Source organism: Festucalex cinctus, chromosome 16 (assembly GCF_051991245.1).
Source record: "Festucalex cinctus isolate MCC-2025b chromosome 16, RoL_Fcin_1.0, whole genome shotgun sequence".
NCBI classification, from domain to species: domain Eukaryota; kingdom Metazoa; phylum Chordata; class Actinopteri; order Syngnathiformes; family Syngnathidae; genus Festucalex; species Festucalex cinctus.
Window position 1 is genome coordinate 24,095,276 of NC_135426.1, and position 14,508 is coordinate 24,109,783.

Consider the following 14,508-nt stretch of genomic DNA (forward strand, 5'->3'; position numbering starts at 1 on the left):
GGTACTCTCTGTAGTTGAGTAAAGGGACGTTATAGGGAAAAGAGAGAGAGAAAAAAACAAGGAGCGTTCCTCGAAGCACGTTTGATGACATCACGTAGAAATGCATGAGTCAGCAGAAAGGGAAACGAAAAAGAGCGGGCAAGCAGCTTGACATGACAACATTCGGAGCTGATGCGTTGCACAAAGCCACTTGGGATTGTACGATATTCAGGCAACCGCCGCAGCTGAAACAAAAGAAACACCGAGACGTTTTAGCAGCACACTGGCTGGCTGTGTGTGTGTGTGTGTGTGTGTGTGTGTGGGTGTGTGTGTGTGTGGGTGTGTGGGGGTGTGTGTGTGAGGGGGGGGGGGGGGGGGGGGTGCGGGGTCAGGGGATCACTTGGCGCCTTCAAATGCTCCATCAGTCGGTTGAAAAGAGCGATTGTGAGCAGCTGCATCCAAACATAAAAGCAGACAGGAGCTTGTAGATGACTGAGATGCAGTAGGTTCAAATGTATCGCACACACCGAAGTTGCATTTAAAATTTTGAGTATTAACCTTAAGTCATTTACTCCCAAAAACGTATAAACACGTTTTTTAAGAATGTTTTAAGTGCCCCAAAGACATATTTATACGTTTTGGGTTTTTTTATGCTGGAGCATACATAAGGCTTTGATGCAGCCTCAACTGCAAATGGTTGCAGAAATGGGAGTTATTACACAAACGGCCAGCAGGAGACAGCAGAGCAAAGGAGATCAACCAGGGCCTTGCTGAAAGAAAGCTCAACTACTCAATTCTAATTGGATTTGAGAATAAAATAAAATCTCCTGAGTTTCTCAGGGCAGGACAAGAAAAAGGTTCCCTCCATCAAAAAAAACAAAAACAAAAAAAAGTCACGGGGTATCGTTTGGTGTACATTCAGATGTTCAGGCTGGACCATGTCAAAGCTTGCTGTTGCCTCCCTTTGCTCGCCCCAGCCTGTCTGTCTGCATGTTTGTATGGTGGGGGTGGGAGCTCCCCAACCCTCTCCCACCCTTCTTCAGCATCAGACCACACAACTCAGCCCTGAGAGCTGTCAAACACAGCTGGGACGTCTCCTCCTTCCCACTCTCCCTCCCTCCCTAGACTCTAGCAGGAAGCTTTGATACAGGGGGGGGGGGGGGGGGGGGGGCATTTCCATTTTTACCCGAGACACTCCTCCTCCTCCCAAACCGCTTCTCATCAGCATAAAAGCATCTCTTCTCGTCTCTCCTTCATCGCGGATGCTTCACATGCACAAAAATTGATACAGACAGGTCGAGAAGGGGAAGGCTCATCCGCAACGAAGGCTCTTTTTGTCTTTTTTTCTTTAAATGCAAGCCCAGCAAAAAAAACAAAAACACAATGTCCCCAAAAACACAACCACGACAATTGGTCACATTGAATCGTAATCACTTACGGTACACCAGAATCAAGTATCGATATTGTGGCAGCCCAATATCATCTTTTACAATTTAGAACAATTCTTTTCTCAGAGCCACTGCCAAACAATCACATTTTTTTTTTTTTTTTTTTATATCGTCATGTATTGTTACTGCTACACCGGCATCAAATAGTTATCATAGCAGTCCGATATCAATTTGACACTTTTTGACAAATCAATCTGAGCAATCAAAAACATTGTAGTTTGATATCGCAATTCTTTGTCATCACGTGACACACGCGCGCCGATATATAATGCAAATAAAGTCAAAATATGAGAACCACATTGTAATTCAATGACTTTAAATAAAAATAGTGAGATAAAGTTGTAGTTTTACATCATTTTGTGAGACTAATTAGAAATTTCACATAAAAATTAGAAAATGCACATACTTTACCATCGTCAAAAATAGTTCAACTATTACTTCAATGATGAAGGCTGGCACATTTCACAAGAGAGGGCTATAAATATCCTTTTCCAAATATAGCCAAACATCATTCGAACTTCCTCTCTCGTGACTCGCTATCATCAGCAGCCATTTTGTCGGCGTTAACACCCCCACCCAACCACCCTCAAGATTAAAAGGACCAACACTTACTTGCTCGCTCAGAGTCCGCTGGAAAAAAAAAAAAAAAACACTTAGCGACAAGCCCAAAATAACAGTGATGATAGACCAGAGTTCATTACAAGACTAAAAACATAATGACAGGAAATTGGGAATCAGGGGGGCGGAACAGTCATTTTATTACCAAAAAAAAAAAACGAATCACAAAATCATTTTAGGGGAAAAAAAAAAAAAAAAAAAAAAAAAAAAAAAAAAGATTGTACGTCATAACATTGCGATTCGTAAAGACAAGCTGCGGATATTTTCAGATACTAAGACCTTGATTTGGTACCCATGATAAAAGTCGGGATGTGACTTAACCCTTATAGTGGCCGTGTTAATCAAAAATCCCATAATGCAGCTTCTTATTGAGGTAACATGGACCATAATTAATTGGGAAGAAAATGTTTGGTGCCAATTTCCTTTTATATAAAAAAAAAAAAAAAAAAGAAGGAGGAGGAAAAAAAAAAAGGTGCAAGATTTATTTCTTAAAAAAAAAAAATTGTTCTTCTTTTATTGTCTGTTGGGGCGCACGTCGTTGCTCGCGTTTGAATTCCGCCTGTAAACAGAAAATTAATAGTGTCACATTGATCATTTTAATGACACTCCCATCGTGATGCTGCGTATTTTACTGAACAGTGTGGAAGACGTGGCAAGAAAATTTGATACAAAATAACACTGAATTTGAAGTTGCAAATATTGATTTTATCAGAATATTATGGGATTATATCTGAAATATGGTGCAAACAAAGTCAAATTAAATCATGTACCAGTAGTCAAAATATGACAAATGGTTGTAACTTTGAGAAATGTAAGTTTTGACAAATATCAAAGACATGAGAATGAGTTTGGTTTTTTGTAACAACAGCAGAATTTGAATATTTTGTTATATTGCAGTTGCATTTTAAAATATTATACCCATGCATTTGCAAAAATAAAGGACACCCCCACTACAGTTGAGTAAATTGGGTGAAAGTACTTACTGGGAATTGTCACGACGGAGGTCTTGCGCTTTGAGGGCGGCCTTGGAGAAAACCCCGCGTGCGGGGATCCTGTCAGGGTATCGAACAGCGATCCAGTTGCCCATCAGCTCGAAGTTCTGACCAAAGACCGTCGAGGTGAGTCGCAAGGAGATGAGAAGGGCAAACGGCACCGGGAGGGGAAGATCCGACTTACGTGAAATAATCGGATGGCTTTGTCGCAATCCTCCTGTCGCGTAAAGTTGATGAAGGCGCAGCGTCGGCTCGCCAGGAGCTTGACGCTGTGAAGCGAACCCGCCCTGCCGAGGGACACGCCATTTCCATCAATTTACCAATCGGCTCACCGTTACTTTACGCTGCCAAAAGCGCCGTGCCGACTGACTTGCTGAACATGTTGACGAGCAGTTGTTCCGTCACCGCCGGGGTCAGGTTGCCCACCCACACTGGAAACAGTTCCCTGCGAGGGAGACGGAAGCGCGCTCAAAAATAAACACCGGAAAAATTACATGTTGTAAATAAGGTCTGAATAGTAAGAGGAAGGGTCAGAATTTTAATATAAAGAAATAGTCGTTTAAAAAAAATAAACATGTAATTTTATAAACATGACAAGCTGAAATACCACATAATTAAAAGATTTTTTTAATTGTAAACAATAGAAATATTGGCATCAGCTGAATGACAATAAAATTATTTGTAATCTTATATGATTAAGTCTTAAAATCTGAATTTTTGCCTACAATAAAGTGAAATAACGGAGAATAAGATTATAAAATTATAAGAATAAATTCATAAAAATGTGAGAATAAAGCTTTGAGCAACTTTGGTATAAGGTAAAAAAATAAAATCATATTTTTATGAAAATGGGGTTAACATATTACAAGAATTAGTTGTTGTTTTAATTGCATGTCATAATATTGTAAGGAAAAAAAGTCAATAGTTTGAGAATGAAGTTGTAATCTTATGAGTTTAAAGTTGTAAAATTATAAAACGTATCAATCTGAATATCATAGTAAGGCATAACAAAATATTTTGATAATAAAGATGTAATGTACTTGACGCTGAAAGAATACATTTAAAATACTGCATAAATATTACAAGAATAAAGTTTGTATTATGCGATTAAAGTTAAATGAAATCTTTGAGACTAAATGTGAATTATTGCGTAAACAAACAAATATTATAAGGAAATGTTAAGTTACGACAACTGATGAAACGCTCATATCCATGTGGTTGACTCACAGATGACGATCTTCTTGACGTTGGACGTTGGAGGCACTGTGCAGCTTCCCAAGAGGTTGAGTCTTCACTGAGGTTTCTGGAGCCGCTGGGACTTGGGAGGCTTCGGGTGGAAAAACAATACTCAACTTAGACTTAGAGGGTCGGCTGCCAGCGACGTCTGCTGTGTTCCAACTCACCGATTTGCAGGTTTAATTTGGACAGCACCTTGTGCGCTTTCGGCACCGTCCCGTGTATAATTAAGGCATTTGAACTCTGCTCCTGTGTGAAGCCGTACGCCTGAAACAAAAACGCGGGGACGTCTCGTGAGCGGAAAAACTTTCAAAGTCAAGGTGCCGGTATGCTTTGTACAAGTACGGCGCTTGCTCACCATGAGCTGCAGTATCTGCGTTCGCATCAGTTCCTGAGCCGCCTCGCTGCAAGAACTATCCTGCTTTAGAACCTCTCTGAAGGCCTGCACCGCCTCCTCGTATCTCTGGAGGGGAGAGGAAGGAAGTGAGGAAGTGGGGGATGCTTCACTGACACTGGGATTTGTTGAAATTCACAGTTACGGTGAAAGAGTCCATTACAAATTCGCCCATTTCCTAATTAATTGATTGTTCTGTCATTACATTGACGAAAATGCCGTAAATAGAATCTCAAATTGATGCCTCCCTATTGTCACAAGTTAGGCCTATAATGGTTTCTTCCTGGCTATGACCCACCTCCCCTTTTTTTTTTAGCCAGATAAACTCAATAGATGCCGTTTTCCAATCAATTGCCATGTGTGTAGCTCATTCAAGTAAATAAATGCCTCACTCTGCATAAGGGCCTTCCCTCTTTCCCATGTAAAGAAAAAGTGGTCTCTGTTGTTCTAACACCCCACCCTGACTATAATGTCTCCATTTCTCCCCAGGCAGTCTCATCAAGGTATCAGTTCTAGTGGATGTCGTTCCGACTGAAAACGTTTTAGCCAGGTAAGCTTCTGCTCTATTTATCACGAGAAGAACTATGGCTCACCTCAAATAAACACATTATTTGCCCATATAAACTCATTAGATGCCAATTTATTGCAGAATTGCACTCCATGAAAGCCTCAACCCAAAGTGTGAAGTGCAACATTCAAAGCGGCGAGTGACCTTTAAACCTGCTAAAGCCCGCCCCTTGCGAAAAAGGCCTTTAATCCAGCCCGGGGACATGTTGAGGGACAACTCGGCGTCAGCCAGGGCCTTCTCGTATTCCTGCATCTTCTCCAAACAGAATGCACGATTCCCAAACAACCTAAAAGGAAGGGTCATGTTAGATGATTTTTTTTAAGACTTAAAAAAAAAAAAAAGATACAGTGCACATAATGTTACTAACTTGAATTCCGTAGGATTGTACTGGATGGCTTGGGTAAAACAATCAACCGCCAGGTCATAACGTCCCTCGCTAGCCCATTTATTCCCCTGAGCTTTGGGGAATTGGAAAAAAAAAAATGGCTTCAACTCAACAAAAATGATGCGCAAAGGTGCAGGAAAATGAGGGAACTCACTTGCGAGGTTGTTGCTCATTTCAACATTATCGCTATGCGTGAAGCTGCCAGCAGAGGCCTGTTGGGAAGCATTGCAAACAACACGACAAACGAAATTCAGCTTTGTTTGTGTTTTGTTTTAATCTCTAAGTTTGTAAACAATTTTGTGAAAATAGAACCGTCTAATCTCAAAATGTGCTTATTATTAAAAAGGCATTTTAAGAGGAAAAAGTCTTTGGCTACTAAGTTGGATTTACAAGAATATTGCACAAAATCATCAATTAATGAGAATAAAAATCTTAACTCTCATATGACAAAGTGAAGCATACAGTCATAAATACGAGTACATGGAAATGTTTTTGTTTGTTTGTTTTGTTTTTTTATAAATAGTATCCAACCTCCTTCCCAACGTCGTCATGGGATTCCTTGGGAAGTTGATCTTTGGTGGGCGACTTCTTTTTCTCCTTCTCCAGCTTTGGCTTCGCCTCCAACAGATGTCGAACTTTTTGGGTGGCTTGGCTCACAAAACAACTTGCCAAATCCAATCTCTAATAATTTGGGGATAATTTGATATAGTTTTATTTTAGATTTTTAATATATAAATACAAATACTTTCATAGATTACAAAACTCTGAAAGCAAAACACTCAATGCATTTTTTTTGTAAACTAGATACAAAATATTAACATAATCGTTAAAATACAGGGAGTCCTCGGTTTACGTTGGAGTTCCGTTCCTATGCTAGCAATGTAACCCGAATTTCGACTTAAGTCAAATTTCCCCATTAAAGTCAATATTTACATCAAGATAAATTGCATTAAAAAAAATAAAATACATTAAGAGAAAAACAAAATAAGATGCTGTGCGATTGTCCGACTGATGCCCGAGTCTTTGCCGATGTTGTTGGTGTCTCTCCTTTCTGCCATCTTTTTATGATGCCTAGCTTCGTTTCCATGGTAATTGCTCGTCTTTTGCTTTTTTTTTATATGGCGGGCGAGGAGCCAAAATGGCGGACGGGGCCAAAATGGCGGACCGGGCGTAACCGTAAAGTCAAAAACGCCTTCGGTCGAGTGCGCCTTAACTCGAGGACTCCCTGTAAATATAATTATCTTGTTTTAAACATCAAAACCAAACAACTCTTCAAAACCAGTTACACTGTAAAAGAAAAGTATTTGTGCATTCTTTCATTACAAAGAAAAATACAATTCAATATCATATATCATACCAAATTTAAGACAAGTTTTGTCAATGAAATCACCAAATTCATGAAATCCAGTAACTTTGGTAAAAAAAACTAAAATTATAACATTATTACTTTTAATGTTGACTTTAACAATACAATTACTTATCATTTCAAAATCAAAAAGGAGAAAATGACCCCATCACGTACCTCAACATCACATGACTCTGTGTCGCTAACGTCGCTGGAATCGCTGGAGCCGGCTCCCGCGCCTGCTTCCGCTCCACCTTTCTCTCGGACCTCCACTCCGACTTGCGTGTCAGTTGTGGCTTCCGTTCCGTCTCCCGTGCAGTCTTGCAATTTTTTATCGCCAGCTTCCAAATTCGCTAAGGCCGCCTTTCACACATAGAACATAAGTGCATGTAGTGAGGCCATGAATTGAAAAGAATTTTTTGAAAAATGTTAAAATCACAGCTACTTACGGTCTGCACTTTTTCCTTCTCCATTTTCTCCTGCCGCTTTCTTTCCTTTTGTTTCTTTTGACCAATGACACAAGATCATGATTGTACTTTCCAGTGCATAATGACATTGATCGCAATTATAACAAAGTCAAGATTTTACAAGAATTACTTTCCAAAGAAAACACAGAAACTGTACAAAATTTTGACAGAATATAGTCACACACTCCCGAGAATTTAATGAGGATGAACGTCCTTTCTCCAGCATTAACAACTAATCTTACAGAAGAATGTAATTTTGTCAGAATAATTCTACACTTACTCCAAGAATGTAAAAAATTGATAACAATAATGTCACCTCCACCACTCGCAGAATTGCAACATCGTTGGCTATGTTGTTCCAAGAGAGCATACCTGTTTCTTCAGCCGCTTCTTTTCTGCCTTTTCTTTTATTTTGGCCTGCTCTAGTAACCAACGGGCTTTCCTTTCAGCATCCTACAGGAAAAGTGAGGTGTCAAATATCCGTGGGCCAGCTCGGCAAAAAAAATAAGAACTACAACGTATGAAAACGTACGCTCTCTTTGACCTCTTGCGGGAATCCTATTTTGCGGTAGAAGAAATCCAAATAATCTAACATTGAGCTGCCAAGCACTACCATACCACTGGCATCATCTTCATCTTGGTAATCATATGAACCACGTGTGACTTGAGGAAGAAAAAAAAAATTTTTAAAGCATGGCAACAATGGCACATTCCTACTATCTTTCCATCGTTAACAATAAAAAGGATTTTTACATTCATTAATTGCCCATTTTGGTCAAAAATGTCACCATCTTGTGAGAATCAAGTCCAACTCTTGACAAAGAGAAAAAGTTGAATTTTGTCACAAGCAAAAAGTTGCACATTTTATGAGTGTAAATTATAACCGAGATAAATTCACAAGTAATATTACTTCAATCAAGTAATAATATTGCTCTAATAAAGTCATACATTCCACAGAAACAAGATCAAAAGGTTGCAATGTTACTTCAGTCAAGTCATCCTATAACTCCAATAAAGTTGTCTTAACGTCACGAAGATAAAGTTTTAATACATTTCCAACAAATACCTCATTTTTACAAGATTTAAGTCGTAAAATGCTAAGAAAAAAAAAGTTCAAAAAATGTTTCCTTTTTACAGTAAGTCGTAAATTATTCAAGAATTAAGTTGTAATATTTCTAGGAAATCAGATGTAAACGTGACGTGTTTAAAGCTGCAATGTAATTACAAATGCCGTTCATTTTCTTTTAAACGAAATCAAGCCAGCATTCCTTTACCTCTGTTTCCATAAGTTCGCTGTGTAGGGAAGAGAAAACCAAATAATAGTTACAACAGAAGAAGTTTGCTCATATGTAGTGTCTAAGTTTCACTTTCATTTATACAGAGAAAGAAGTGCTGACCCACATACACTTTACTAATCCACTTTGGAAAATTACAATTTCACAGCATCAATAATGCATAGCTTCACACGCAGTAATGGTAATATACTGTAGGAATATCCAAAAAAAGTGAAAAAAAAAATACATAGCAAGGCATGAGGTTGTTGTTTTTTTGTGGGCAGAAGTGGGATTGATATATGTATCAAATGTGTACTTACATACGGCTGCATTCTAAAATCTGAGAAAGAGAAAAAAAAAATGTGAAAGATGACGGGGCTTAACTCATACATTTCGAGCGAACTCGTACGAGACAATTAGCTTCTCAGCTCAACTTTGCACAAACACAACGAAAACATGCGCTAAAAGTATGTCCTTACCCATTTCTCCACTGTAAATATTTATAATGAGGTAATTATATGCCCATTAAACGTATATAATAATTACGCAGTAAACACTAATAAACATATGCTAGCTAACTTCACTACATGACATAGCATGGAGGGCGGTACTTCTTCTTCTTCTTCTTCTTCTTCTTCTTCTTCCTCTCCCTCCTCTTCCGTCTTTTGGCGCTTGGCAAACAACTTTTGGTGCATTACTGCCACCTTCTGGAATGGAGGCGATACTTCCGGTTGTTGAGCGGAATTTACGTGATTTGAAAGAGTTGAAATTTTGTCATGCACTCATGTACACGATCGTAACCGTTTTGCCACCACTGTCATTTTATGTTAGCATTCAGGCAAATAAACAAAGAAAATGTATTATTGTGTGTGGTTTTTGCATCTCAAAAACTTAATTTCATTCACGTGTTGTGATTTTTTATTTTTATTTTTTTACGCATGCGCAGTGTGAGGAGCTGATTTCAGGTGAGTGAAGCTGTTTTGTAAGTGATGTGAAACTAAATAAAGTTTTGTAAAAACAGGAAGTAAAGCAATAATGTATTGTCGAATTTGTTTAGAAGTAAATTTTCCGTGAGCTGCTAATCTAAAAAACAATGCACACATATGGGGGGGAATCCTTTTTTCATTTTATGCTTATTGAAATAAAATATAAATCTCTTATTATTCAGGTCCACATCCATTTAAAACATATTAATAGCTTCCTGACAATAATGTATTAAAAATAGCTTCAATGTGGGAAATACGAGCTGCTTAAAAATCCATCATTCTCAGTTAAAAAAAAAAAAAAAGTTTTATAGTATATATTTTCACATTATTAAGTCACAATTTTTTAACCAGTGAATGCGCCTGTGACATTAAAACGTGCAATATCATTCAGTTCACACACCTTATTTCATTAAAAATGCAATTGAGTAAAACATGTAGTAGTGTATCAGTAACAAATGTGTAGTAACTCGATTTAAAACTAGTGGCCAATCTCGATGCCAAGTTCATGCACGCTCCCTTTCAAACTCTTTTTTTTTTTTTTTTTTTTTTTGGTCCTTCGGTTAGTCCAGTGTGGAACGCGCCCGCTCATTCTATCGTCCTTCCGTGACGCACAGAAAAGGCGATGAGTCTGTGGTAGACGCAGCTGAGGAGGACGACGGCCGCCGCCACCATGACGCAGATGATCGTGAAGGCCCACCGAGGGCCGAGGAGGGTGTACACCTGCGAAACGAACACGGGGCCCAGAGTCCTCGCGCCGCTCCCGGACGCTGTCAGCCAGCCCATGTACACGCCCTGGAAATAGAAAGAAGTTCAAGCGGGTGTATTTGCACCAGGAACCTCAACTCACTCCCTTCAGGTGTGTTTGCAACCTCCGTACCTGAGGTTTGGGTCCAAGGATTTTGGAATAGAGGGTGTAGGACATGACGTTGCAAGCCGGATAGCCCACTCCGATGAGGAAATCCGAGGATATGTATTGAGCTAGGTGGATGGCGGGCGTGTACTGACACCAGGTTTGCTCATATGGGCAGCCCGTGGACTCAAAAGAGCTGTTGGATGATATCTGGCTGACCAACGAGTTGTTTTTAAGGTCTAGGGAAGGAGGAAAATAAGGTTACATTTGAACTTGAATATTTGTCAGTCTTTCCCACTCGAGTTTTTCTTTTTCTTTTTTAAATACCTGCCCACTGGATTTTGGGGTAGTGGTTTCCCCATGGTAGCAGAATGAAGAAGCCGCAGAATATGATGGCCAGACCTGCGAGCAGCACCGGACGATCCCCAACCCTAAAAACAAAAGTTGAAAATAGGCTATCCTCAAAAGTTTAAACTATTTTTTGGAGAATATACAGTAGTCCCTTCGCTACATCACACATTCATTTTTTTTGCGGGTTCAATGCATCACATATTTTATTTTGTATTTATTTTTTTAATCATATGGATTATTCGCTGTATCGTGGGATTTGGCCAAGGTTATTTCAGTTCATGAAAAAAAAGAAGACTAAAAAAATTATTTCATTAGCCAAATAAAATAAAAACAAAAATGCTTTCTAAATAAAAAATCCCTGGAAACTAAAACTAACTACATAAAAAAAAAACAACAACAACTAAAAAACTATAACACTGCATTTGGCGGAGATTATTTTTCCACACCGACTGTTACTGCAGACTCACATACTTGTCGGTTTGGAACGTCACCGCCACAAAAACCAAATGATTGCTGTTATCTGGGTTACCTTTGAGCGGCCACTTTCACCACCAAAAACACCAGGATGGATTCAAAGCCGATGCAGCAGATGATGATGCCGTTGTAGAAAACGGCCTGTCTCCTCGTCCACGCAAACATGTCCATGGACAAAGGCGTGGCGATCCTGTTCCACGAGTGGGTCAAGATTACAAGACTCAGCGAAGTTCAAACTTTCCAAAACGTGACCACCTACGTCTCAAAGACGGCGAAAATGAACATGACGATGAAGAAGAGGACGTTGGAGGTGAAGACCGCTAAGTGGTCGATGGTTTCCGCCGGGTCCTCCATGATGTCCACCTCGTCTGTAAAGAGGCGGACGACAGCACGCCAGCTCAAGCGTTTCAGTGGGAGACGCCCACCACACCGTCGCCGTCTTACCTTCCGAGATGTAGTTGATGGCTTGAACGCGTCGCCCGTCGTCATCGACGCGGTGCTCCCTGTTAAATGGACAATCGTTAAGCTGCGGAATCCATGCCGGCCCCCTTCCTGGTTAAATGATCGTTTCTTTCAACAGACCTGAGCAAAAAGACCACCAACAAGATGTTGATGACGCCGAAAACGGCGGCCAGTAACGCCGGAGCAGTGTACATGTTGAGCTTCAGATCGATGAACTCCACCGTGTAACCCGCTTCCCCGAGGAACGACAAGCAGGCCTGCAGAGCTGCAAAACATAGGCAAGTATGATTTAAAAAATAAATAAAAAACACACACATTCACTGTGCCTTGTTTCTACATTTTTCATATGCTACACCTACACCCCCCCCCCCCCCCCCAAAAAAAAAGAAGATACCGAGAATGTCTAATCACCGGATGATGTCCAAGACAGTGTGGCTCTGTTGGGAATACTCTGATACCCTAACTCAGGGGTGTCCAAACTTTTTCCTCTGAGGGCCACATACAGAAAAATAGAAAGCTGCAAGGGCCACGTTGATTTTTTTCCCTAAAGTTATTTATTGACACATTCATTGCCAGACCAGCGTAAAAATGCATCAATTGACGTCTTTTTCCGTCAATGGCAGTGAATGAGTTAAACATGGTAAAAATCAATGAATCAATTCTAAATTGTTGATATAATGTACAGTTACTTATTGAAAACTGCTAACAGTCACAAGGCAAATAGTGACCACTATAATAGATGCGCCTCTCCACTGAGCAGCAGCTGATCCCAACTTGACATTCTGAACCACAAGAACAATCGGTCGTCAACTGACCACACTTAACAACCATTAATGTGATGTTTTCACAAATTGGACGTTGACACGAAGAAACAAGTGGATGAAACTATTTTTATGTCTGGAACTGAATTATTAGCTGCAAAATTGTGTCTTTGCGTAGCTAGAAATGTTTAATCCACCCTTTTTTTTTTTAATAAACAGCATTGAAAATTTATTTTTAGTATTTGCCGCGGGCCGCCAAAAAATGTATGGCGGGCGGCAAATGGCCCTCGGGCCGTAGTTTGGACACTGGCTGACCCCTGTCCTGGGCTTTACGTCTAGATTCAAACCTGGTCCGAGTATGAACCCTAAAGCTTGACACGCGCTCATGTTGGCCATGGCGTTCGTCCTCTCCTTCAGCGACGTGGCTCCAGCAACGTATGATCTCACCACGGCAACATTACCTGCAAGGACAGACTTGGCGTTAAAGTGTTCTCCCGCTTATTACATTAAGCTTGACTGCCATCTAGAGGCACATAGCACGTATCAGTGCAGGACTGGACTGGATACAGTCGAGTTGGCTATACATTTCTGGAATGTTCAAACATGTTTAGAACGTATTAAAAAGGTTTCAAACGGGGGTTCACTGTACACATGACAACATTTCGTGATTACAACCTGCTCCGAAGCCCACAAAGGCTCGCGAGGTGAGTATGTGGTACTTGTCCCCCGTCGTTGGCAAGGAGGCGTAGGCGTAGTAGATATTGGCAGACAGGTTGATGACAATGGAGCACACCAGGGGCTCTCTTCGTGGCCGGTGATTGGACCACAGGCCAAACAGAGGTGATGCCACCATCTGGCCGAGACTGTAGGCCGCCACAACCCAGCCCAGGAAGGTGGCATCGGCGCTGTCGTCAGACTTTTGCAAGTATGGCCACAGCGATGTAATTACGATGGTGAAACCTATAAGGATGTACAAAGGGCACTAATTGACACAAATAAAATCAATACATGCATATATTTCATTACTGTATTATACAATGTTTCATTATTTTGCCGCAAGGAGGCAGCAACACCCCAGTATGATGGATTATTCTTGCTTACTTTACAGGTCATGCCTTATTTACGAAATATAATCAAAAAATAAAAAGAAGTTTTTTCCTTACCCACACTGCTGAGAAACATAGTGAAGTACATGACTCTGATCGACCTCCATCGGCTCCGGTAGTCGTCATCATGAACGTAATCACTGCCCACAAGTTTCAATAAAGTTCAATTTGAACACAACTAAAACTACGTAACATCTTAAAATAACATTCACCTCGTTGGTTCGTCCGGGAGTAAAGGTGTGTTGTCCGAATCCACAAACTGAGACATCCTGGCTTTAAATGACACTAACTGAAATACTAGCTAGCTCTCGCACAACCGCAAAACTACGGGAAGCTAACTAGCTACCAAGACAACTGGTTAGTTAGCCGCTGCAACTAACATTCGACCCGTCAATTAGTTGGTGCCATTGACAAATCCCACACATAGTGTTAAATCGAGTCAAGTAGCCACGTCTTTGCATTCAGTGCGTGACAAAACGTCCGCAAAAATGGACTCTGGCACCCGAAGCAACTCTTGACAACTACTGCAAAATAATACAGTACCGTTAAAACGGACATGTCCGGCGAGACTTCAAAATAAGAAAATTAGACGCAAGCGAGTCTTGAGGGGGTCGCGCTTTTGCTTGGAACGTACAAGGGAACACATTCCAGCTTTAAAAGAAGACATTCAACGACTAGAATTATATCGGCTTTATTCGACGTTCGAACGACTAAAAAAACATTATTTTGAAAGACCATTTCCGGTCTTTTTTCGTGTGTGTTTCAGTCCACCTTGATGCGGGTAATCCATACTGTAATGGTGTTATACTTAA

At 40.4% G+C, this 14,508-nt stretch overlaps 2 protein-coding genes across 3 annotated transcripts; both read right to left on the reverse strand.

The window, feature by feature from the left end:
• Window positions 1-2,537: 2,537 nt before the first annotated feature.
• Window positions 2,538-9,349, reverse strand: LOC144004105 (uncharacterized). Of its 2 annotated transcripts, XM_077501058.1 has the most exons (19): window positions 9,186-9,345; window positions 9,027-9,046; window positions 8,707-8,725; window positions 8,186-8,245; window positions 7,965-8,095; window positions 7,805-7,885; window positions 7,415-7,468; window positions 7,143-7,328; window positions 6,152-6,301; window positions 5,775-5,832; window positions 5,603-5,693; window positions 5,380-5,521; window positions 4,632-4,736; window positions 4,441-4,540; window positions 4,265-4,364; window positions 3,408-3,482; window positions 3,222-3,324; window positions 3,029-3,144; window positions 2,538-2,604 (listed from the first exon to the last, which is right to left on the reverse strand). In XM_077501058.1, exons 5-19 carry the CDS (start codon window positions 8,046-8,048, stop codon window positions 2,559-2,561), a joined length of 1,491 nt encoding a protein of 496 aa, XP_077357184.1. In that variant the 5' UTR covers window positions 8,049-8,095; window positions 8,186-8,245; window positions 8,707-8,725; window positions 9,027-9,046; window positions 9,186-9,345; the 3' UTR covers window positions 2,538-2,558. The 2 variants fall into 2 exon arrangements, with proteins under 2 accessions (XP_077357184.1, XP_077357182.1); XM_077501056.1 differs by lacking the exon at window positions 8,186-8,245 and having other exon boundaries at window positions 9,186-9,349.
• Window positions 9,350-9,614: 265 nt separating this feature from the next.
• Window positions 9,615-14,382, reverse strand: mfsd8 (major facilitator superfamily domain containing 8). Its single transcript, XM_077500136.1, has 11 exons — window positions 13,909-14,382; window positions 13,754-13,836; window positions 13,266-13,550; window positions 12,938-13,051; window positions 11,950-12,094; window positions 11,812-11,870; window positions 11,627-11,735; window positions 11,423-11,557; window positions 10,870-10,973; window positions 10,570-10,781; window positions 9,615-10,484 (listed from the first exon to the last, which is right to left on the reverse strand). Exons 1-11 carry the CDS (start codon window positions 13,962-13,964, stop codon window positions 10,278-10,280), a joined length of 1,509 nt encoding a protein of 502 aa, XP_077356262.1. The 5' UTR covers window positions 13,965-14,382; the 3' UTR covers window positions 9,615-10,277.
• Window positions 14,383-14,508: the final 126 nt, after the last annotated feature.